The 24,902-nt window shown below is 42.7% G+C and overlaps 1 protein-coding gene across 2 annotated transcripts in view; it reads right to left on the bottom strand.

Annotated features, from left to right (window-relative positions):
- The window catches only part of NEDD4 (NEDD4 E3 ubiquitin protein ligase), a 1,922,401-nt gene that overhangs the window by 1,694,939 nt on the left and 202,560 nt on the right, over nucleotides 1–24,902 (bottom strand). For both annotated transcript variants that reach the window (XM_085644133.1, XM_085644134.1), the window contains exon 3: nucleotides 16,335–16,413. In XM_085644133.1, coding sequence (XP_085500259.1) covers nucleotides 16,335–16,413 — 79 coding nt within the window. The remainder of the gene's footprint in view (nucleotides 1–16,334; nucleotides 16,414–24,902) is intronic.

Raw genomic sequence — 24,902 nt, 5'->3', positions numbered from 1 at the left:
GCGTGGCATCAGCAGCATTTCTGAAAGACCATCTTAAAAGCAATGGAAGCACAGACAACTGCATCTGGTGATAGCTCAAAGAAGCATTTTTACGCTTTGATCCCTTCATGATTCTTTTCAACATAATAGTCCTAACTTATCTTTTACTTAGCTCATGAAAATTGTGATCACTGTTTGATTTCCTATAATTTTCAGTGCCATGGTCGCTCTTTCACACGTGCCCTTACCCGCTATATCTCATTTTTCAGTTCTGACGAATGCCCCAAGTTTTGCATTCATTTCCTACCAATTGTGAACAATAGAATTTTGATAACGTAAAAAATGCATGTGTGCACTGAGATGTCCATGAACAATGTCAAATTCAATTTTGATCATCTTACAATGCAGCAAATTATTTTACACCATAAAAGAAAGGTTTCCACATGGATTTCTATATTTAGAAATTATACACAAATAAACCAAAACAATGTTAAACAAGCAACCACTAAATGGCTAGGTCCAGCTAATACTGAAGAAAATGAGAGAAGAAAAGGGATTTAATATTTTCCCTAACACAAACCTCTCACAATTTATTGGAAGGTCTTAAAGAAAAAAAGATTCCTAGCCATCTTGGTGGTATTCAACCAACAAAGCTTTATATATAGTCTTTTGTAAGTCAAGAAAACTACTTGTGAAATGGCAATAAAGGGATTGGGAACATTGCCAATGACAAAAAATAAATTATCCTGAGCAATTGCCCAATATACAAATGTCCACAAGTTGTGCTTTTCTCTTTATTTTCACTCTTGCATCACATCCAGGGCGATGTCGTCAGTCTTATTCACAATCTCTTTATACATCCAGATGATACTGTAAGCCAGCTGACACGTTTAGTCTGTGATGTAAATCACTGACTTCCTCAGGGCTACAAACAATAAATGAATAACCTACCCTTAGCATCGTACATTTTTATTCCTATCTCATTTAGAGTTTTCGGAACCCAAAGTAAACCACCATGAGACAAAAGAAGATGATATAAAAGAAATGCGTTTATGTGGGGCTTAAGCAAAAGAAATGATAAAGAGCAAAAAAGATTAAAAAGGATCATACGATCCAAATAAACAGTTGAAGAGTATGTGTTATGTTTCACATATTATGATTCATGCTCCATTTTATAATAAGTACTATTCACCCTTAAGTGTTATCAAATACATTCGGCATAACCGATTTATAGAGGAGGTATTGAGTTGCACCCCTGAGCTAATGAGGCAAGAAAAGGAAAGAGGATCGTGCTTGATGTCCAAGATTCACCATAATTTATAAAGCCACACACTACATCCTCATGAATAGTATAGTAACCTGGACGTATTAACGTACCACTTCACCATAACAAACATCCTACTCACCAAACCTATATATCCTAAGTATCGTCACTGCTTTTTAAATTGCTTCAGAAATTCCAATAGCTCCTAAATAAAGATCCTCACGTTATAATCAGGCCCAAAAAAAAAAAAATCTGTTTAAATTGAGTAAGGATTATGTTACTTACCCAGTAAGCATCTGTTCTTGGCATGTAGAGCTGTAGATTCACATGCTTTGCATACTCCTGCCATCTAGTGTTTGGTCCAGTTGTTTGCAAGTTGTTTTTCTTCGAAGAAGTCTATCCAGTCACAAAGTAAGGTGACTCCTCCTTTCGGTGACAGTGTGCATGGGAATCGACTTCATTGTTAGATTGTATTCCTGCAAGAGGGTGAGAATGGAGTGAGTGAGCGTAGTAAAGAGATGCCCATGCGTAAATAATGTAAATAATGAGAACTGCAACAACTACAGGTGCCCAGGGAGGTGGGAGGGCGCATGTGAATCTACAGCTCTACATGCCAAGAACAGATGCTTACTGGGTAAGTAACATAATCCGTTCGAGGCATGTGTGCAGCAGATACACATGCTTTGCAAAGGTTATATAGCAGTATTCTCCCAAAGCGGTGGCTAACCAGTAGATGTTGCAGTTGTATGGAAAAATGTTTTAGCACTGCCTGCCCTACATTGGCATGTTGACGTGCTAGTACATCCACAGAACAGCGTTTGGTAAATATGTGTGGTGTAGGCCATGTTGCGGCTTTACAAATGTCAGCTATAGGAACATTGCCTAAAATGATGCCCCAATTTTGCGAGTGGAATGCGCTCTAGGGGGTATCGATAAAGTTATTTTCAAGCAAGTTTGACTGCACTTAACAATCCATCTTGAAATACCAGATGTTGAAATAGGATTGCCTTTGTGAGGTGGTGTAAGTGAAACAAACAGTTGCTTTCTTTTAACGAAAATCTTTTGTTCTTTCGATATAATCCAATTCATCTCTTTTGACAGCAAGTGTGTGAAGAGCTCGTTCTGCTACTAATTCAGGTTGAGGAAAGAACACAGGTAAGTCAACTGATTGGTTAATATGGAAAGCACAAACCACTTTGGGAGGAATTTGGGATTAGTGCAAATAATTACCTTATCTTTAGGGAGCTGAAAGAAGGGTTCTTCTAAAGTTACTGCCTGTAGCTCTCCAACTCTCCTTAATGAAGTGACTGCAATGAGGAATGCAACCTTCCATGAGAGAAACTGTAAAGGACACTTGTGTAGTGGTTCAAAGGGTGGACCTATAAGTCTTGTAAGTACAACATTAAGATTCCACACTGGTGCCTGAGGTATTCTTGGTGGTATAACTCTCTTTAAGCCCTCTATAAAGGTTGTAATGACAGGAACCTTGAACAAAGACAAATGATGTCTATTTTACAAATACACAGATACTGCGGCAAGTTGCAACCAAATAGATGTGTAAGCTAGCCCACATTGGGCGGAGAAGGTAACAAACTATGATCTGAACAGAAGCATCTAGGAGGTAGAATTTTGTTGTTATTACAGTAGACAACAAATTGCTTCCATTATGCTTCATAGCAAGCTTTGGTAGTAGGTTTTCTTACTTCCAAAATCAGTCTGAGTGATGTTTGCCTGAGTTTACGAACCACAAACAGAAGGAGTGGGAGAGGCGGAAAAGCATAGGCAAATATCCCTGACCAATTCATCCATAGGGCATTGCCTTTGGATAGAGGGTGTGGGAACCTGGAGGCGAAGTTTGGGCATTGTGCGTTATCTGCTGAGACTAACAGATCTATTTGCGGATATTCCCATTGTTGAAAGTATGGAACTAGAACTTGGGGATGAAGTTCCCACTTGTGTATTTGCGTCTCTTTCTGCTGAGGAAGTTGGTAATTTGATTGTTCAATCCTGGGAGGTGTTTTGCCAGAAGGTGAATCTTGTGATGGATTGCACATTTCCAAATAGTCTGAGACAGTCGTGACAGTTGGAGAGAGGGTGTGTCCAGCCCTCTTCCCCAGTTTTTGAACATAGTACATGGCTGTCATGTTGTCCAAACGGACTAGGATAACTTTGCCTGTGAGATGAGACTGAAAAGCTTACAGCTCTAGAAATACTGCTAGAAGTTCTAGATAGTTGATATGGATACGTTTGTGTTTGTCGTCCTAGAGACCCTGACCTGTGTAATGATGAAAATGTGCACACCAACCCGTGAGAGATGCGTCTGCTGTTAGCACAACTTGTGGAACAAGATCAATGAAACGCCGCCCTTTTGATAAAATGTTAGTGTTCCACCACTGCAGAGAGTGATGGGTGCGGCTGTCCACCAACACTAGATCTGTTAATTGACCATGTGACTGATTCCACTAACGTGTTAAGCATTCTTGTAGTAGACGCCAGTGTGGTATAGCATAAGGAAGTATTACAATGCATGACGCCATCATTCCCAGTAGCTGCATAATGGTCCTGGCTGACAAGGTTTGGTTGGTTTGAACTGCAGCAATAGAGTTTGGATATTGGAAATTCTGGCTGCATTGGGGAAGGCTAGAGCTGTGAGAGTGTTGAGAGTGGCTCCTAGATAGGATTGTATCTGTGCAGGCTATAGCTGAGACTTTTGAATGTTGACCGTGAAACCCAATTGGTGGAGTAGGTGTAGCATGGTTTGAGTGTGTTTTAGACACTTTTGGCGTGTGCTGGCTTTGATGAGTAAGTACGGGAAGACATGAATTTGTTGTCTTCTAAGATGAGCTGCTGCTACTACTGCTAGACATTTTGTGAATACTTTGGGTGCAGTAGTAACTCCGAATGGAAGTACTTTGAACTGATACTGTTTGCCTGCTATCACAAATCTGAGGTATTTGCGATGAGCTGACTGAATGGGAATATGAAAATATGGGTCTTTTGAGTCCAGTGTGGACATAAAATCGCCTTGCTGTAGAAGTGGAAGGACTTGTTAAAGTGTTGCATGTGGAAATATTCTGACAGTATGTACTGGTTTAACTCTCTGAGATCCACAATTAGTCTTAATGATCCATCCTTTTTGGGGATAAAGAAAATAAAGAGAGTGAAGTCCTGAACCTTGGTAGTGCAATGGAACTGGTTCTATGGCTCCCTTTTCTAAGAGGGATTGCAGCTCTTGTTTGACTAACTGTAAGTGGTCTGACGACAGTTTGTGAACGCAAGGTAGAAATGTTTGGTGGATCAGTAGTGAGCTCCAGGCAATAACCATGTTGGATAAGGTTGAGCACCCATTTGTCTAGATTGCAAAATGGGGAGAAACTGTTGAAGTCTTCCCCCAACAGGTGTTAAATGATCGGGGGAAGTGTGTGCTTGTTAGGGGAAAGGATGTTACGCGGTGTGGCGCCTTTACCCCTACCTTTGGAATTGTTTCCTCTATGTCCTCCTCTACAGAAACCTCTAGAGGGAAAGGATTTATTGTTGCCTTTATAAGAGAAAGCATTTGGGTCTGAGGATGTTGTTTTGGACCCTGCTCTGTAAAATGAGAGGCAAAAGGAGCCTCTATTGAATGGGGAATGAAGCGCTACCATGGACTTTGCCACTTCAGTGTCCTTTTAGGTCTCGCTGAACCTTGCGCATGCGCTGTTCTGCGAGACATTTAGTGTACGGGTTTCCAAAGTGCTGCCACAGGCTTTTGGTGACCTAAAGCTTGCGTGCACGTGAGCGTGCAGCCGCCATCTGTCTTTCAGAACACAACTCCCGCTTCTCTTGATCGCGACTGCAATCACTTTCGCACCCCCACAATCACAGGAAGTCTGGTGCCACTGCAGGTTAAAATCGCACGCACCTTGGGATGGGTCTCGCTACTGCCAGCTCCGAACAGCGGCTCTGGGCAGTGGCCAGTCCCGGGAAACGCAAGCACCACATCCTCAGGTTTGGTGTTTGCTGCGGCTCCGATCTGTCAGTGCTGGTATAGTTGCCGATTTTATTGACCACCAGTGATTGTATTTCAAGTTTCTATTGTCCGTGGAATTATTTGTCAAACGTTCATGCGTTCAGATTTTGTATTCTATTTTTTTTTGTTGCCCTGTGTTTCATAGTTGAAGGTTTCTTACTAACTGTTTTCGCAGAGTTTTATTTGCGGCTTTACTAAATTATTTTTAGATGAGGCAGCAAGTAGCCAGTTGTTTTAGTAATTTTGTACTTCCAAATGTACATCTACATGCCTTTGTATATTTCCTCGGTGGTTTCGCCTCCCCGTATTTCCTGTACTTCATTAGTTTACTGTCACTCTGAGCCAATAACCCACATTTATACCCAGATTCATATATTATTGCATTTAACACTTTTGTACGAGTCTCATATAGCAACCAGTGTTAAGTTCGCAAGGCATCGCACCCCCACATTGATTAGCGCCAGGGATGCATTAGAAAAAGGAGCGCCCACCCCGTAAGTGGCCCCAAGTGTACGTGCTCTACAGCACCCTGGAAATAGAATCTTTGATATGTGACGTGGCGGTCAACATACCAGGTAAACATACCCCGTGGCCCTCGCTGTGGCATGAAGATAGTACTGCCACCGTGTACCGGATGCCTCAATCAGCAACTGGCAGTGGTAAAGAAAGAGAACGGTGCAGGATTTGTCAAACATATTGAAAGTGATTGCAGCTTCTCTGCCGCTCCAGGAAGGAAGCAGTCCTGCTGCTGGCCTCCTTCGGTTTTTCCCGCCAGAGCCCCTCCTAATAGCGTCTTAAAGCTTGAGCGATATCATCCCCGATTAACAATTTCTGGCTGTCTACTGAGTATCTTCAAAGGAATGAACACTACACGAAACGCTCTGCGCATTCATTTCTTTTCACCATTATAAGAAGTTGTTTACAGCTATAAAATAGAACAAAACACCCGCATCGTACATTATTAATAGGATTCACGGTTTTAAGGAATTTACTCTTGAAACGTTTCCGTCTGCATGTATCCATATTTATTGTTAAATGTTTTACATGCATTTATTCATAGTTATTTTAAGTTTTCTGAAAAAGTGAAGCTGCAGTTAGTATATTTCCACTTCTATTTAACTCATGATGACACCTTTGCCTGAGGGTACCCTTTGGGCTTTAGTGTTATAAGAAGCCATACACGGTGCATCACTGATATACAAAAATTAAGCATTGTAGTGTAAACCTATGTATGTCTGCAGCTGTGTAAAGCTTCACTAGAAAACCTTTTAAAGTCCCTTCTCCGACAGTGGACACAGCCTTTGGTCTCGCAGTGATGACTTACCGCATTGAAAATAACCCAAAAGAAGGCTCATTTTCAATTTCTTTCCACTATTTAAAAATAAATACATACAGAGAAACAGGTGGTGTTCTGACTGTATCTGTAAAAACAAATCAGCAAAACCAGTAATCGGGTGCATTAATAACAAGTACTTCCTAAATCACTAAGGAGTTTCATAACCTGGTAGAGGGAGGAAGATTAAGTTCCAGTTTCTAAATTTAATTTAATGTTTTATTTTATTTTGGGGTTTTGTAAAGGGCTTTTAATGGCTTCAGATTGTCTAAAACCAGGAAGCTCATAGAGACTTATTCCTTACTACAATGGTCACATGAACACTCTTCGCCCAAAGCCTTGCAAGATCTCTAGCCTTTTGTTTCTCCTGCTGAAATAGGTTCTGTATAGAATACATTTAAAAAGTTTAGTGTAAAAAGAATCTACAAAATGTGCAGTTTCTAAATTACTGTAATCAAATTCAAAACATGTTTACGTAAGTCCCTATGGAAACTGACTTTGTGGTTTACAATTAGGGCTCCAGGTTTTATGTTTATGTTTTACCTCTATCTCTACCTCTCCCTCTATCTCTACCTCTCTCTCTACCTCTCTCTCTCTACCCCTCTCTCTCTCTAAGCCCCTCTCTCTCTACACACCTCTCACTCTTTCTACACACCTCTCTCTACACCTCTAAGTGGCAGCCGGAGCCTGATAGCACTGCTTGTTTAATATTCTATACAAGCCATAGTTGCTGCGTATTTATCTTATGCAACTAACAACCATTGACAAAGCCAATAGTCCTGACTTCTTGTAGGTATGATGTCACTTGTTGCATCACAAATCTGGAGGCAATGACAGAAACAGCAACATACAAGTCGGGTGGCACACTATGCTAAACACAGATTTTTAACGTACTTAATTACATTGGCCACGCCCCATTGAGAGACCCCCAGTTTCTTCATCCCACCTAAAGCCCTGGATAACGTGTACATTTTGAGAAGAAGTCTGTTAATAGAGAATCCAGAGGTGGAACCGCTGTAATACGACCCAAGAGACACTCCTCCCTCCCTGCCCCCCCTAAAAAAACTCACTCCAAAGACGAGAGAGAGGCGCCACTGCCAAGAACTGGGAATTTGGCGCCTAGTGCGGAAGAGAGCTGTGGCTGTGAGCAGGGCGGGTAGAGGTGGGCATAGGAGCTGTCAGCATGGCGGCCTAGGGGCGGGGCATGTATTGCTTGTCACCAGGAGACGGTGGGCAGAGACTGGCTGTCAGGTCAGGCCCGAAATAAACACGCCTGATATCAGGCGAGCATTAAGAGGGCTGGGGTCAAGGTCCTCTGCCTGGGTTGAGTGCCGATGATAACCTCGTTCCTATTTTGTGCGCTAGACTGCAAACCCTCCCCCGCAGCCCAAAAGAAGGACATACGTGCACTGCTAAACGTCCAACTACTCCGAGGCAAATGTAATTTTCAAGTATACCCTATATGTGACCTGGATGCATAGATTGGATGGAGCAACATCATTATAAAAACAAGCATTAGCATAGCCAATAGGTCTCGCCTTTGGGACGTTAAATGTGTTTACCTATGCAACAGTTGATGTTGTTCCACCAAGGATATTGTGCTACATAACTAAATACTTATAAGGTCCCAAAGGCGAGACCTATTGGCTATGCCAATGCTTGTTTCATATTTTCTAAGGATTGGTTGACTACAGGACCAAACAGGTGTTCTTGTCAAAGAAGGTGTTCAAAATGGACTGTTGAACTTCAGGCTTAAACCCCGAGATCCTACGCTATGCTTGCCTTCTGAGGAGAATGCTGGTATTGATCTCCCTAGCTGCGGTGTCGGCTAAGTCTAACGCATATCTCAGTGAGGAATTAGAGATAAGTTTTCCCTCTTCAACTAACTGCTGTGCCTTAGTTTTTGGTTCGTCTGGGAGATAGTGGAGTAGTTGCTCCATCTCATCCCATTGTGCCGTGTCGTATCTAGCTAGTAAGACCTGTGTGTTTGCAATGCGCCAGTGGTTAGCGGCTTGAACAGCCACTCATTTTCCTGAGGCATCTATAAGTTTCGAATTTTTGTCTGGGGGAGGTGCATCCCCAGAAGTCTGCGAGTTAGCTCTTTTGCAAGTACTGGACAGTACAAGGGTGTCAAGAGGGAATTGTCCTTTTATAAACACAGGATCTGATGGTGAGGGTTTATATTTTTTGTCTACTCTTCGAGTTAAAATACAGGGTTTTTAAAGATATCATCTGCATGCCTCATTGTGCCTCTAAGGGAATGGGCGCCCTCTCGCCCCAAATAGTCACACTGCTGACTGGCGCCATCTTGGCAGCCATGTGTTACTCCTTTTTAAGCCATAAGTTCCTTATTTTTTCCTCATATTTACTCCATCATTATACACCTCTTGTTTGAATCAGACTTTATATTTGAATCCACACTTCGAATAATGTGCCTTTTTCCATATTTCTTATGTTCGCGCAGTGCCCCTCCGGACATCTTGCAAGAACATGACAAATGCCGAATTCGTTCACGGCAGTGTATTTATTAAAAAAGCCCAATGCATTTCTGGTGACGAATGCCCTTTATCAGGGGTCACTGCCATGCACATTTAAAACCGTCAAGCTTCTTCTTCCTTCCAAAAAAACACTTTTTGGAAGGGAGAAGAAGCTTGAAAAAGGCACATTATTCGGAGTGTGGATTCAAATATAAAGTCTGAGTGATAGTGCGCATGGTCATGCTAGATTGTTTTACCGCAAAAGGTTGAGAATGGAGTAAGTGTAGTATAGAGATGTCCATGCATATAAATGTATAACAAAGAACTGCAACAACTACAGGTACCCGGGGAGGTGGGGGAGCTCAGTGAATCTACAGCTCTGCATGCCAAGAACAGACGATTACTGGGTAAGTATTATCCTTTCAAGGCACGTGTGCTGTAGATACACCTACTTTGCATACACTATAAAACAGTATTCTCCCAAAGCGGTGGCTAACATGTAGCTGTTGCAGTTGTTTTGAATAGTGTTTTAAGTACTGCTTGGACTACATCTACTTGTTGTCGTGCTAACACATCTACACAATAGTGTTTGATAAATGTGTGTGGTGTAGACCATGTAGCTGCTTTACGTATGTCAGCTAGAGGGATGTTACCTAAAAAGGCCACAGAAGCCCCTATTTTGCGAGTGGAATGCCCTCTAGTGGGTATAGACAAAGTCCTTTTGGCTTTAGCATAGCATGTTTGAATGGATTTAACAATCCATCTCACAATACCAGATTTAGAGCTAGGATTGCATTTGTGAGGTGGAGCAAATGCTACAAATAGTTGTTTTGTGTTGTGAACGTCCTTTGTTCCATATATGTAGTACAATAAAGCTATTTTAACGTCTAGCATGTGAAGAGCGCTTTCTGCTACGGAATCAAGTTGAGGAAAGAAAACTGGTAACTCAACCGATTGATTTATATGAAAAGCAGAAATTACTTTATGAAGGAAGGAATTTGGGATTGGTCCAGAAAAACTATCCTTTGTGTAGCTTAAAGAAAGGTTCTTCTAGCGTTAATGCCTGTAGCTCACCAACTCTCTTCATTGATGTGATAGCAATGAGGAAAAAAACTTTCCATGAGAGAAACTGTATTGGGCATTTGTGTAATGGTTCAAAAGGTCGACCCATCAGCCTTGTGAGGACAATGTTGAGATTCCAGACTGGGGCAGGAAGAGTCCTTGGTAGTATAACCCTTTTTAAACCTTCCATAAAGGCCTTGATTACTGGAACTCAGAATAGTGAAGATGTTGCCTATTTTGTAAGTACGCAGCTACAGCACAAGATGCAAACTAATAGACGTGTAGGCCAGTCCTGTTTGTTGTAAATGTAACAAATAACAGATGTACGAGTTACTTACCTTCGGTAACGATGTATCTGGTAGAGGCGTTGTCTAGCCACAGATTCCTTAACTTAGAATATCCCCAGGCGTCAGACTGGATCCGGAAAACTTTTTGCAGCAGCACCTCTGCGTGCCGGGGGACAGTGCCACACGACCCCGCCCTGATGTCGTCCACGGACATGACGTCAGCGAGGTCATGTAAGTCCCTCCCGGCGCGCTGACGGCAGTTTTCGTGTCTAAAGAATTGATGTTGTTGTTGTTACAATATACCGCAAATCTTTTCCATTTTGCAGCATAGCAAACTCTGGTGGTAGGCTTTCTTGCCTCTTTTAGAATCAAATTATTTTAGAATATTCTGGTAGAACATTTAAGTCCCCTAACTCTATGACTTGAGGAGCCAAATTGCTAAATTCAGTTCTTTGGGATTTGGAGCTCTGATTTCTCAATGGTTCTGTGTGAGAAGACTGGAGTTCAAGCGTAGTTTATGATGTGGAACTAGTGACAGCTCCAACAGGGGGGTGTACCAAGGTTGACGAGCCCATGTGGGAGCTATCAGATTTAGTGTGAGGGATGTTTGCCTGAGCTTTGGAAGCACCCATGGAATGAGCACGAGATGCGGAAAAGCGTAGGCACATGTCCCTGACCTGTTCATCCATAGGGAACTGCCCTTTGATTGCGGGTGTGGGTACCTGGAGTCGAAGGTTGGGCATTTTGCATTTTCGGTTGTGGCAAATAGGTCTATATGATTGTTTGATTGGATTGTTCACTCCTGGGAGATGTTCTGCCAGAGATAAATGTTGTGATGGATCGCCCAATTTCATATGGCTTGAGGGAGTGTTGACAGTTGGAGAGAGCGCGTCCCCACTTGCTTCTGCACATACATTGCTGTCATGTTGTCTGTCGGACTACGACAGTTTTGGCTACAAGATGAGTCTGGAATGCTTTTAGTGCTAGGAAGATAGCTAAGAGCTCCAGATAGTTGATGTGGAGAGTCTTGTCTTGTTGCTCCACAAACCTTGAATTGATTAATCTTTGAGATGAGCCCCCCAACCTGTTGGAGATGTGTCTGCTGGGAGTACGATCTGTGGAACAGGGTCTATGAAAGGTCTGCTGATACCTTTTGTGGGTTCCACCACTGCAGAGAGCGATGTTTACAGCTGTCTACCATCACTGGATCGGTTAATAGACCCTGTGATTGATTCCACTGACGTGCTAAGCACTATTGTAGGGGGCGCATGTGAAGCCTTGCATGGGGTACAATTTTATGCAAGACACTATCATTCCCAGTAGTTGCATGAACACTCTGGCTGGTAATGGTTGGTTGGGCTGAAACTGTTGAATGGCAGCTTGAATATTGTGCATTCTGGCTACACTGGGAGAGGTTAGAGCTTTGGCTTTGTATAGAGCGGGTCCTAGGTAAGTCTGCATCTGTGAGGGATGCAGGTGAGACTTTTGTGCATTGATGGTGAAGCCCAGTCGATGAAGTATATATTGTGATGTGTGTGTGCTGCAGACCGTTTTGGTGAGTGCTGGCTCTGATAAGCGAGTCGTCTAAGTAGGAGAAGACATGAATTTGTTGTCTTCTGAGATGAGCAGCGACTACTACCAGACATTTGGTAAAAACTCTGGGAGCTGTAGTCAATCCAAAGGGAAGCACCTTGAGCTGGTAGTGCTTGCCTGCTATCACAAATCTAAGGTATTTGCAATGAGCTGGATGAATTGGAACATGAAAATATGCATCCTTTAAATCTAGAGTTTTAGCAATTGTATGTGTTCTGTGGATAACTTGTGCGATTGAGGTGGAATGTTTGGGGGATTGCTGGTAAGCTCCAGACAATAACCATGTTGGATAATTCCAAACACAAATTTTTCTGATGCTATGGACTGCCAAATGGGGAGTAATTGTTGAAGTCTTCCCCCGACAGGTGTGGTATAATCGGAGGGAAGTATGGGCAAGGCACTGTTTGATGGGGGAAGGATAGTTACGGGGTTTGTTACCCTTACCCCTATCTTAGAAGTTGTTGCCTCTATAACTTCCTCAGAAAAAACCTCTGGAGGGAGAGGACTGGTTGCTACCTTTGTAAGCTGAGGTATTTTTATCTGAAGGTTGGTTTTTGACCCACCTCTGTATGAGGAGCGACAAAAGGAACCTCTGTTGGATGCCGTCTGAAGCGCTACCATAGATTTAGCGACTTCAGTGTCTTTTTTCTAACGCCTCGTCATTGCTAGGGTCAAATAGGTGTTCCTTATTAAATGGTGTGGTAAGGATGGATTGTTGGACCACAGGTTTAAAACCTGAAATCCTTAACCAAGCATGTCTCCAAAGGAGGATGCTAGTATTAACCTCTCTAGCTGTGGTGTCTACTGCATCTAGAGCACAACAAATTGTGTATTTGGAAATATGCTTACCCTCATTCACAAAGTCGTGTGATTTAGCCATATGCTCGTCTGGGAGATATTGGAGCAATTGCTCCATTTCGTCCCAGTGTGCTCTGTCATATTTAGCTAAAAGTGCTTGGGTATTTGCAATGCACCATTGATTTGCTGCCTGAGCGGCTATGCGCTTGCCAGAAGCATCAATTAGTTAGGATTCTTTATCTGGCAGAGAAGCATACCCTGGTGTTTGAGAATTTGCTCTCTTACGAGCATTGGATATGATTAGGGAATCAAATGGCACTTGTCACTTGATAAAAATGGGGTCTGTAGGAGAGGCCTTATATTTTTTGCCCACTCTAGGTGTTAAGAGGTGTGCTCTGAATGGATCTTTAAAATTCTCATCAGCATGTCACATCATGCCTTTAAGCATTGGAAGTGATTGTGATGACCTGTGTGTGGATGCTAAGGTCTCAAAGAAAAAACTACCTCTAGTGATTCTTTGTGGCTCTCTACCCAGTGGTAATGTGCAGCCCTGGCAATGAGTTCTTGGTGTGATGCATGGTCGTCTGGAGGAGATGGTTTGGCAGGGTAAAGGTCTGGATCAGTATCACCTGGGGGATCCACTGTGTAATCTGTCCATGGATCTGTTGGAATATCCATCCCCCCCATCATCCGCATCATCATCGTCATAATGAGATTGAGGAGAACCCTGAGTTGTAATTTGCAAAGGATTCTCAGGTGGTGACGGAGGTGGAGGCGAAGGTATATGAAAAGGACTTGTTGCCACAGACTTTCTCTTCAAGGGATTTTGTAAGTGTCCTCTTCTTGAATCTTGTGTTTCTGAGGTGCCTTTACGTGAATATGGCCAGTGTCAGGATTAATATGGATCCTCTTTTGCTTTAGATCGGGTGGTAACGGAATAGTGTCCAATTTCGGGTCCAAAGGGGTCTGTTTGTGTTTCAGTGCCGAAGTCTGCGGTGCCAAAGTTTTCGGTGTCGACTGAGGCTGACCTTTCGGCATGGAAGGTTTCAGCTCTGAAGGTTGCTTGGCTTTCACCACGGAGGATTTCGGCTCCGAGCCGGACTTGTGCTTCGAACCGGAGGCTTTCGGCTCCAAGGAGGCTATTTGTGGACTCAGTACCGAGCCAGAAGGCTTGACTGGTCGTCTCGTGCCGGGCCCGAAGGCGGGGCGCCAGAAACGTCGTCTCAGTGCCGACCTTGGCCAGAAGGCAGATGTTGTGTTTTTTCTGAGTTTGTGGGGGCAAGGGGTCTACGTCACACATGTCACCTTGTCCCTGCAGCAGTTCTTTTGAGTCGAGGTCTATCTCGAGCTCCAAGTATGAGTCTTGTTCGGAGAAGGCTTCCTCCTCCTCTGCGGCTGATGCCTCAATGTCTTCTTGGCCGGAGTCTTCACCGAAGATGTCCAGCGTGTCTTTGATGCTTTTGACGCTGCATCTCAAGAGGTCGAGCCAGACGATCGTGAAGATGCTTCTTTGATCGGAACAATCTGCAAGCGTCACAGTCTTCTTCCTTATGCTTCGGACACAAGCGGATGCTTTGCGTGGCACCGAGGACAGAATTCAAACAGAGTCCGATCCTTTGATGAAGAGCTGACCAGATGCGGTTAGGCCTCGAAGGCCGTCCACAAAGTTTTCCGATCGAAAGTCGATGTCGAAACGATATGCGGAGAAGTGGAAAACACCTTTGGAAACAATACTGTCGAGGGGATTTTGCGTCGAAGGGAACCGGAAGAACAGTTTTGATCCGGAGAGCAGCAATACATGTCTGAACCCGATGGCGGAAAAAACAAACTAACAATGAAGTCGATGACGATGCGCACTATCACCGTAAGGAGGAGTCACCTTACCTCGTGACTAGGAAATACTTCTTCAAAGAAAAACAACTTGCAAACAATCGAACCCAACACTAGTTGGCAGGAGTATGCAAAGCATGTGTATCTGCAGCACACATGCCTTGAACATTTATTTCCTGTCAATCCTGTATTTCAATTAGACCATATACTGTTTGCAAAAAGTTTAATAATTCAATTAATATTTTAAGTCTCATGTCAACATGTGAACTCTTGTCGACATTATCAATATTTAAACACTTTGTGTCACATCACCTTACATACCTATAATATTCCCAAATATCCAACCAGAGACCAACTGCAAGTCATAATAGTGCCATGTCAACATGTGTAAGCTTGTCGACATTGCCAGTTTATAAGCACTGCGGGTCACATTACCTTATATTTCAATTCCGAGGCAGATTTGTCAATCGTACTAGACTCATGCACATAGGTTCAAACTAACCATTGGTTTATTCACACCTACAATCATATCCATATCATCCATACAGTCCCAACTAAAACATTATCTAACCAGTGTCTCCATATAGCTACAACGAGAGTACTCCTCACGAGTCGTGGCGTGCCACATCTGAGCCATTTTGAAGTATCATTTTATACCGTGCGACCACATGACCGCGATAGGAGCTTGAAAATAGTAGACGACTGTGTCCGTACTCACTACCTTATTCAGCGCCATCTCGGTCCAATATTCTATCGCTTCGGGCATTTCAGTTGGAACCCGAAATATTAGTACAAAAGATTCCACTGTCCACGGACTCATTATCATAATAAGTAACAATAAAAATAGGAAACAGACTATATCAATGCTCACTTCATAAACCAGCACCACCATAGTCTAGTATTATACCATAATGAACATATTCCAACCAATAGCATTGTGCTATGAAGTCCATAATCCATTGTCTGTATTTGTGTCAATACGTGGTTGAAAAAACCCATTCCATTTCAAATCACGTATTGACCACAACTACATACTTAACACGGAAAGAAATAGGAACCATTTCCCAACTTGCCATGTTAGTCAAAAGGCAAGTAGGCAATATAACATCACATAAGGGTCTTACATCTTTCTTAACCAGTATATAGGTATTCCCTGGAAATAAGCATCCTCCGGTAGTATGAGCCATATCAATCAATATAATTCAATGCTGCATATGTATAAAAGAAAAACCACATCCAATGTTAATATCCACATGGATGGCACAGACACAACATCTATGAACACTTAAAGTCTAAGATTTTTCTGAAGAAACAGAAGAAAAAGCGTTAGAACCCATCAGAGAGAGCAGTGAAATGAGAATGCAAGCGTGATAACCACATGCTCGGCATCCTTATCAGGTGCCTAAAAAGTATTGTACCTCTTGATCTATATTTAATAACTGCATGCAGTTTCATAATCCATCAGGCTTCACTTTGTCTTTGTCTTGAGAACCAAAGAAAGAAATAAAGGAAATGGGAAGAGTCTACTACTTCGGAAGCAAAATAATGAGATGGACAGCAATGAGATGTAGCCACATTTAAAGTTCCTAAAACAAATAGGCTTATTTTGCACCCTACTCTTTTCCCCTCCAACTAAAGCATCTACTTATTCTGAAATATTTTAAGCACAGCGAAAAGTAACGCATTCATTACTTGTATTTACCTTTCTAATGGTTTTCGTCTGAACATTCGTAAGGACGCCATTCCCTGGATCATATACCGTCAGCTTCACGTATGGATCACTATTGATGAAATTACATAAAATAACATAAATGTTAGCAAAATATAAATGGCTGCAGATTTACTGTAAAGTATGTCCCTACTTACTTACCCAAGCAGTCAAAGGGAGTTTTTTACGGATATTTACTTTTGAAGTCACTAGAATATTTTAATTAATAAACAACAAAAAACAAGCTGTTACGCAGGCATCCAGGGACTGCCCCCACCAACAGTCCCTATGTCACTAATAGAAAGTCTAGAAATAAATATCGAGAATAATAGCTACCCAGTCTTGCTTTTGTTGGCTTCAAGTTGCTAAGAGATTTTGAAATGTTTTGTCTTTTCCACATACAGTGACCACACTCCTTGTATCACATTAACTACATTTTACCTAAGACAGCACTTCAAGTACTACCGCTTATTTAAAAAATGTGTGGCCCAATTCCTATTCAAGCTAAATATATCTCACCATGTCTCCCAGCCCTTCTCCTTGCATTTCGCTTTGGATGCAGGAATGTATCAAACACAAAATTTTGTGTTTGGTTCATAAAGCGATTTATGGAGTAAAACCTTGAATTTCGGCTGTCCAGTTTAAGTCCTATCTGGACTCACTACTGACGTCTGCAGAACCTATAACAACTAGCTATTTTCAATTGAATAACACCAGCTCTACAACATCCCTCCACTGAAAATACTTAAAACAAACATTTTGAAATTCAGAAAAAGCGAGAAGCCTTGACCCTACCCTCACCAAAGGCAGCTAAGATTTATATGCTGGTTTCGCACAGCCAGAAGCCCTCCGGCATACACTCTATAAAACTGACAATACATTTTCAAGTATCTAGATTATTCTTTTTAAAACCAAAGGGTCTGTAAAACATTTCAAAATTAACCACCAAGAAGGCAACCGACTCAATATCTTGCATGTGGCATTTAGCAGCTCAAATTTATGATAAGCCAATTATCTATATTTGTGGTGTAGGACAATTGTTTGGCACGTCAGTCAGTAGTGTAGCTCGGTCTGCCTGTATCAGAATTTTCATCAAACCACAAACTTGCATCTTGCTTGATATGCTGACAAAAAAGTAAACGTATGGTAAGTCTGATTTAAAGGTATTTAGATATTTGAAGATCAGCAGATAATGATGCGCTTCACTGTATTGGATAGACTAGTGTTTATTGTGGGGACCCCACACTTTCAAATCATATTGGTCACATTTATGTAGGTTTAAGTGTGTGTTGCATTTAGCAGATACCCATTCTAGTCTACTTCCCTTTCAATTCAGAAGGATGGATCCATTTTCCAGAATCACTAAGGCTAGGATGGCCCTGGGTACTTCAGCAAGCCAGATCTATGTGACTATTGCAAATAATAAAGTATAGGCCATAAATCACAAAGAAAGATACAAAGTATGTGACAACCGAGCCAACAATAGCCCATAAACATTTGATTATGTCACTGAAACGTTAATTTGATTCTTGAGAGAGCAAGAGCACTTGAGATCTCAGAATTGCTTGCCTTATATATATTTGTCTGTTTTTTAAACAAAAATGTTTTATATAAAGTGAAATTGGCTCAAGGAAATTAGAGCACTTTACCCAAGATCAGATAATTTTGTTTAAGGCACGGGGAGATTTAGGGATTTTCCCAGAATCAAAGCATATTCATTTGAAGCCATAACTCGAGCCTGGTTCCCAGTTAAGCCAGGTCTCCCAGTAAGAATTGGTACAAATCTTTTCAACCATTCTGATGCTTCTCATTGGAATCTTGTAAACTCAAAGAATAACAGGCAATTGAGTGTGGTAGAATTAGAGGAAATTAGAGGAAAAATCGATAAACGCCTTCATTATCAGACCTTAATAGTCGAAGGAGTAATAAAACATTACATCTAATCACACATCTGCTTTGGTCTTGAAAAAGTGAATGAGAGCTTCACACACTACTGTGATTTCTCTGGTCTCCAACATAACATCGGTCAACCATAAAACTCAGTTGGATGAATACAAGTTATGAAGCTAATAAAGTGAAAATAATGGAGTTTGGGTTTAAACAATCGATACATTAAGTAGGTATTGTTTATACAAAAGAAGAAAAGATAAACAAATTGCCAAACTTCACACTAGAAGACCAGAAAATAACTACATTTAAAAAATCTGGGTTCCATTGATTTGATCTATTAAACACTACAATTCGAAACAAAAAATAAAGTTTAAAAACGACTAAACCATTAACTACCCTTCAATAATACAAAACAGAGAAGTTAGAAATATATTAATCACAGCGGAGAGCAAAAACAGCACATTAACATACAAGACTACAAAAATGAAATAACTGCTAGGTAACATCAACCCTGCTGCCAAAAGCGATGGCTAAAAATGTATTAATCATAATAATAAAAAGGTACAGCACGCAATAACACTTAATAAAGGGTAAAGATTAACACTCACCTAGATAGCATATAAATGAATATCTATTTTAAAACCCATGTCCTTAGTCAAGCCCAATACAATATGTTTTATCCCGTTGGATACTTTAAATAAACCAGACCAACCACTGTTGCACTTCCCCTTTCAGGATTACACCCATTACTTGTTTGCAGGCTGAGCCTAGTACCTAGTCTAAGAAATAGCCAGCACAACCAAATGCTATGAAGATTAAGTAAGGGGGTTAGGGCAAACAAAGATATTATGGGTTAATGACTCCATTTTGTATCCACACAGCCTGCACACTAGCGAAAACTCCCACTTTTCAGCATGGCACAAACTCACTAAAACCCAGGAGCCCAACTTTTATCCGAATTAATCCCATTTTGTAATGTAATGGAAATACATCCTTCAAAAGCAGGTTTTATTAAATGAAAACGTACATATGCATTTGAGTGAATGCTTACTTTTGACATTTCGATTGATTCCCTGTTTAGATTGATAAAAAAAGAGCTTTAGAATCCAAAGCACTTTGATTGTAGGAGAGTAGGATCTGCCACTTATGTTGCCCCCACTTTTTTTCTGATGATTACACTGGTTTCTGGCTATAGTCTGGCTGGGACCCTGCTAATCAGGGCCCCAGCCTTTCTGTTCTCTCTAAACGATAAGGAGTGCATATTAGGTGCACTAGTGATTGGATACTGTGGTGCCTTATGAGTCCCTAGTATATGGTACCTTCGGTACCAAGGGCATAGGTACTGCACAGGCCTACCAGGGCCTGAAGCATGTATTATGCCAACCCTGGGAAGCAGACTAAATCTGACACCACAGGCCTGCTACTGCAGCCTGAGTGAGGTGGTGCTAGCCCTCCTCACTGAGATATAGGTTCACTATATCTCTCCTGCACACACATTTAAACCGATCAGTCACCCCTAAGGCAGGCCCTATCAATCCTGAGGGCAGGGTGCTTAGTTTCCATGTGAGGGGGTGCTTCTGCCTGAGCAGGGCCCCTCTGCAGCTCTCAGAGTCCATTCTCTGGGGCTGTTTGTGAATGCGGTCAAACCATAAGTGCATTATAACCTCGCGGTAAATGCTAACTTTGGAATGGCTGCATCAAAACATGTCGTGTTTGGTGTCAAACGCTTTGGAATCATACCACCACACCAGTAACTGGTGTGGGATATGGTTCCACCCTTCTAGAGGGACAGACATGTACCCACTGTGAAAAACACGGTAGAATCCTGAAGAGCCCTGGCATCACAAAATGGATGCCACCAGTCACAGACACTGGGCTGCCCTCCTGCTGATGACCGAAACTCGCAGTGGAGGAAGCCCAACAATAGGTATCCTGTCACAGGGAGGTGTGACCACCTCCCAGACAGGGTTTAGTGTATTAGGGCTGGGTGGGTGCACTCTTAGAGTGCTTTGAAGTCCTGCACTGAGGGAGCAGTAGGCTCCACTGTGCATACACCAGTTCAAACCGGCTCAGGGGCTACCTGCCCCTGCTCTAGCGTGAAACTGGACAAAGGGAAGTGGGTGTAGCCACCCACTCCCCTGACCCTCCCATAGGTGGGGTCATAGAGCTAGTGCCTCCCTTCCTTCCAGTATAAGTTAGGGAACCCTTGCCATTGCAAACTTGATCTCCCTGGACGACGCTCTGAAGAATAATCCCGGACCTTCGACGTTCCACTACCTCTGGAAGACTGAAGAATCTCCCTTGGAGTCAAGGAGTGACTCCCCTGCTTGGCAGGCACCAAAAACTACAAACTATGGTCGCAAACTCCACCGCTCCTGCCGGAGCCCGAAGTCCCTGCAGCCCAGGAAGAGGATTTCCTGACTTCTCCATGGCCATTGTGAGTCCCCAGCGACGCTGAGGCAAGTGGACCCCACGAGTGACAAGGAACCGCAATCCCTGGGTAGGGTGCACTATTTTCAAGTGCAACCCCTTCACGACGTTCTACGAACCTGTGCTTTGGGCCACATGTGGTCCAAGCCTCTAGCAGGGATCCCTCCAGAGATCAGAGGCCTACCTCGTCCTGAGTGACCGTGGGCCCCTGTTGAGTGGATCCTCTTGAGGCGTCTTCGCGATCCCTTGCCGGCTGGCTTGTGGGTCCCCTGAAGACTTCCCTACAATTCCAAAGGGCTCCCCTGGTTGCTCCAGGCATGCCCTGACTTACCCTCAGTAGATGCTTGCTGGTTGGCACCGCTGACTTTTTGCCCTTTCCACGAGACTTGCTGTTACCAAGGCTTGTTGGCTCCAATCTGGTCACTGACACCGTAGTAAGCTGCAAACTTCGTGGGACACGCCGAATCCAGCTCCTGGTCGTCGTCGACACCTCTTGGACCTCGTTGCTGAAGAGTCAAGACACCCGTGAACTACCTGAAAACACCCGACTGTGGGCATCCATCTTCCTTGCCCTGGGTCACTGCCAAGTGACTTTGAACATTGTCCCCTCTGCTTTCAGGTCTTCCTTCTTCTGAATCCAGGCTTGGATTCCACCGGACACTTCTTCTGTCTTCTAAAGCAGCAAGTCTTCATTGGCTCCCATTGAAAACGACGCGGCGACCCGACACCAAAAGACACCTATGCACCCAGCTTCCCTGGGTGAGGTAACTCCAGCACTACAGTGCTCCTGTGGGTGTTGGCCCTAGAACTATTTACCCTGTAAGTGACTTGCTTGTAGACTCTCCCGAAGTGCCCTTAAACTCTTAATTTCTAACCGCGACTTGCCCCATTGAAGTCTACGGCGATTCGCGCCTGTGTTCACACACTGCACGCTTCCCCCGTGGATCCCTTACTTACCTGCCTTGGGTCATTTCGTGAGGCCCCAACACTTCTTAAGTCTCTTTTTTAGTATATGGGCTGGTACACTCCTAGGGTCCCAGCCATAATTGTGCTTAATTTATTGTGAAACGTTGATTGTGCATATGTTCCTAACTTCTAATCTCATAAAGAGATTAGTAGAGAGTTGTTTAGTGATAAATACATATATATTTGATATATATACCTTGGTGATTCAAGAGATTATGTGGTAAAACACGCTGCTTTACATTCCTTTAAGACTTAGCCTGAAGGCTGCTCTCCACAGCTACCAATAGGATAGCTTTCTTTACAAGGTTGTCTTAAACCTACTACCATAAGAGTCGAATTGTACTGGTGCAAGGTGCCCACTTTAACTAGTGGACAGCATACACCAGGCCAACTTCTCACATTGATCTTGAGAGATTCCAATGTTTTTATTTTCAAACAAGCCAGTTGAGTTGAACTTTGAGAGTCGCACTGGTGTTACCCAATCTCAAAGCTGAGGGGTGGCATTTCCACTACCAAATTGTGAGGTACCAAGCCATGGGCAGCATAGAAAAGATATTTCCATCTTTTTATACATTCAGTCTAGTACTTATTCATCTAAATCGCCTTGCTAATTCTTGGATACCTTGGCTAACCTACTTTCAGTACATCATTCTTGTGAGCAAATGTGACGATGTATCTTCATGACCCGATCAAGGGTTGCAGCCCATGCATATCTTATAGTGCAAATGTTAGAGAGGCAATACAGAAGGTAATAACTGTGAAGTTTAAGGCTATGACCTATGGGCACTGATGAATGAAATTACCGTACTTACAAGTACTTCTTAATACACCTATATGGAGTTAACATTTTAGCCTTCTAGAATATTAAGTATTCTATATTTCTTATAAAGCGTGTGTTCAAAGCAGTTGAAAAAAGGACACACTGATTAAAAAATGCAGAATTACAAAAATGTATGTTGACAGAGTCCCTTGGTGGGGAAAGTCATTGATAGATGGATAATCACACCATGCTAAAGTGTTTGTAAAGAAAAACAACTTAAAAACAGAGGTAAACCACTGAGAGGAGAACAAAAAAAACATAACATTGGCAAGGCCAATTGGGCTCTCCTTTGTGACCCATTGGCTTTGCCCGTGGCTTTTGGTGATGCTCTTCAGCTGTGCATCATAGGTAAAAAAAAAATAATTAAAAAAAAGTGTGATGATATGTCGTCGGTGCAGGCTGGAATCAAAACAAGCATGTGCCTACAAAACAATCCAAGAGCCTTTTTTATTCACGATCTGATGGATCAGTAAATTAAATAAAATATATATATAAATATATATAATAATTGGATTAGTACGAGGGCACATTTTTATGTGGAGGGGCTGGCAGCAACATGCTTTGACAAGTCATAGCTCCACATGTTACACTGGGGCTCTGAAGATTTACATTTTAACCCTTTTCTCGGATCATATTGCTGGCAAAAGAACTATATTTACAAACTTACAAATGGTTGTGTGCGCTCAGAGAATAGTAACATTGAGATATTTTTACAAGCGTAGATCTGGGTAATCTGCGTGTTTTCCTCTCCTGAGAAGTTAATATTTTAAAGATGAGCAAAAGTTCTTATTATTGCAAGGGAGTGAAATTAAAGTCCAGTTATTGATCATTCCCTGTTTTTTGTTCCCAAGTTTACTGTTCAGCAGCTGTTGACGGTACTTTTGCCACAGTTGTGTTTTACTTCTTATGCTGTATTGCCTTTAGTAGAGCTTCAGTTATCATGAAAATCCCACTGTGAAAGGGTTCTTCATCATGGGCCCACAGTTCCTAGAGATTAAAATGTATGTTCTAATGGGCTACCCTAGACGATAAGCAGGTAAGCCTCGGTGGGAAGGTATTGCAGGAACGATTAGGATGGTAAGGGCGAGCAGGTGTTACAGCCAAGTACACACTGCTCTACTCACACCAGTTGATTTCTTGCAACCTTGATGTCAGATTTGCAACATTCCATGTGCAAATAAGTTCACACCCTATGCCTTATTGGAAGAGACAACCGGGTAGCAATGAGGTCATGAACACAACCTGCACTAAGGAAATCGGAGTCAAACATCTACAGCATCAAGGTCAGAGAAACTGCTGGTCATGCGCTTGATTAGATCAGTTTAAAATTGCCTTATTTATTTAGATTTATTTAACAGCGTTGGTATCTTCTTTCACTAATAGCACATTGTTTTGACTGCAACAAGTAAACAAGGATTATTATCCAGAGTTCTTCTTTAGATAGCAGAATAAATAAGTTTCTTATCAGTAGCAGGCACTTTTACTTCATTCTCAAAATGACACTGTTCTAGTTTTATGGTCACAGGTGGGTAGACAAGCAACCCTTGAGGCGGAAGCCGGGGGTGTTGACTTTGTTAACTTTTAACCTTACATGCTAATTTGCACAGAGTTACTTGTTTACTATTTGTACTTGTTTTTACCTGTGTTGCCGGTGCTCTAGGGCCAGTCATCTTCTATTTTAGCAGAGCCAGTGCTGGGACGAGGAGGGCGAGTCCTTTCCCGCCATTGCCGCCCACGAATCGCCGGGCCACGCCCCTTTCAGTTAGCCACGCCCCCTTCCCGACCTTTAAAGTATGCACACGCCCTGGAAGCGCAGCGGACAGGCGCAGCGGACACGCACTCCGCACGCCAAAGACTAGCCCGTCTGGGCCCCTCCGGGCCAGTACGGGGCTAGGGGCAGAAGACTTTACACCTCCCATTCTCAGACAGTCGGTCAGATCCTCGCTTGAACTGCGTGCGCTACGCCCATCATCTAACGTAAGTTGCCCTACACTAAACCTCCACAGCACTGGAGTGGTGTCATGTAACAAGTGTAAGTTTACCACAACTATTCTTCAACCATTTCCTGTAGACACTAGACGACACAGGAAACACAAACAACCTCGTCCTGTCGTGGGGAAGGAATACATGCTGTATAGCACAAACTGCCGTTCACTTCCCAAGCATAGACTCGACATTTTTAATCTCCTACTAGAAGCTAATCCCAGTATTCTCTTTCTTACAGAAACTTGGCTCCACGAGAGTGCGGGCCCTGATGTGGCTTCTGCCCTCCCCTCTAATTACGCTATCACTAGAATTGACAGACAAAACCAGTCCGGCGGTGGAATTGCTATTATTTTTGATAGAACTGTGAAGTGTACCTTTGAACAAATTTCCATCCCGGACTGTGAAGCGGGCTTTTTTAAAATCTCCCTGAATCCCAATTGTACAATGTCCGGCATACTGATGTATCGGCC

Source organism: Triturus cristatus, chromosome 3_1 (genome assembly GCF_964204655.1).
Source record: "Triturus cristatus chromosome 3_1, aTriCri1.1, whole genome shotgun sequence".
NCBI classification, from domain to species: domain Eukaryota; kingdom Metazoa; phylum Chordata; class Amphibia; order Caudata; family Salamandridae; genus Triturus; species Triturus cristatus.
This window is presented reverse-complemented; position numbering and strand designations above follow the sequence as displayed.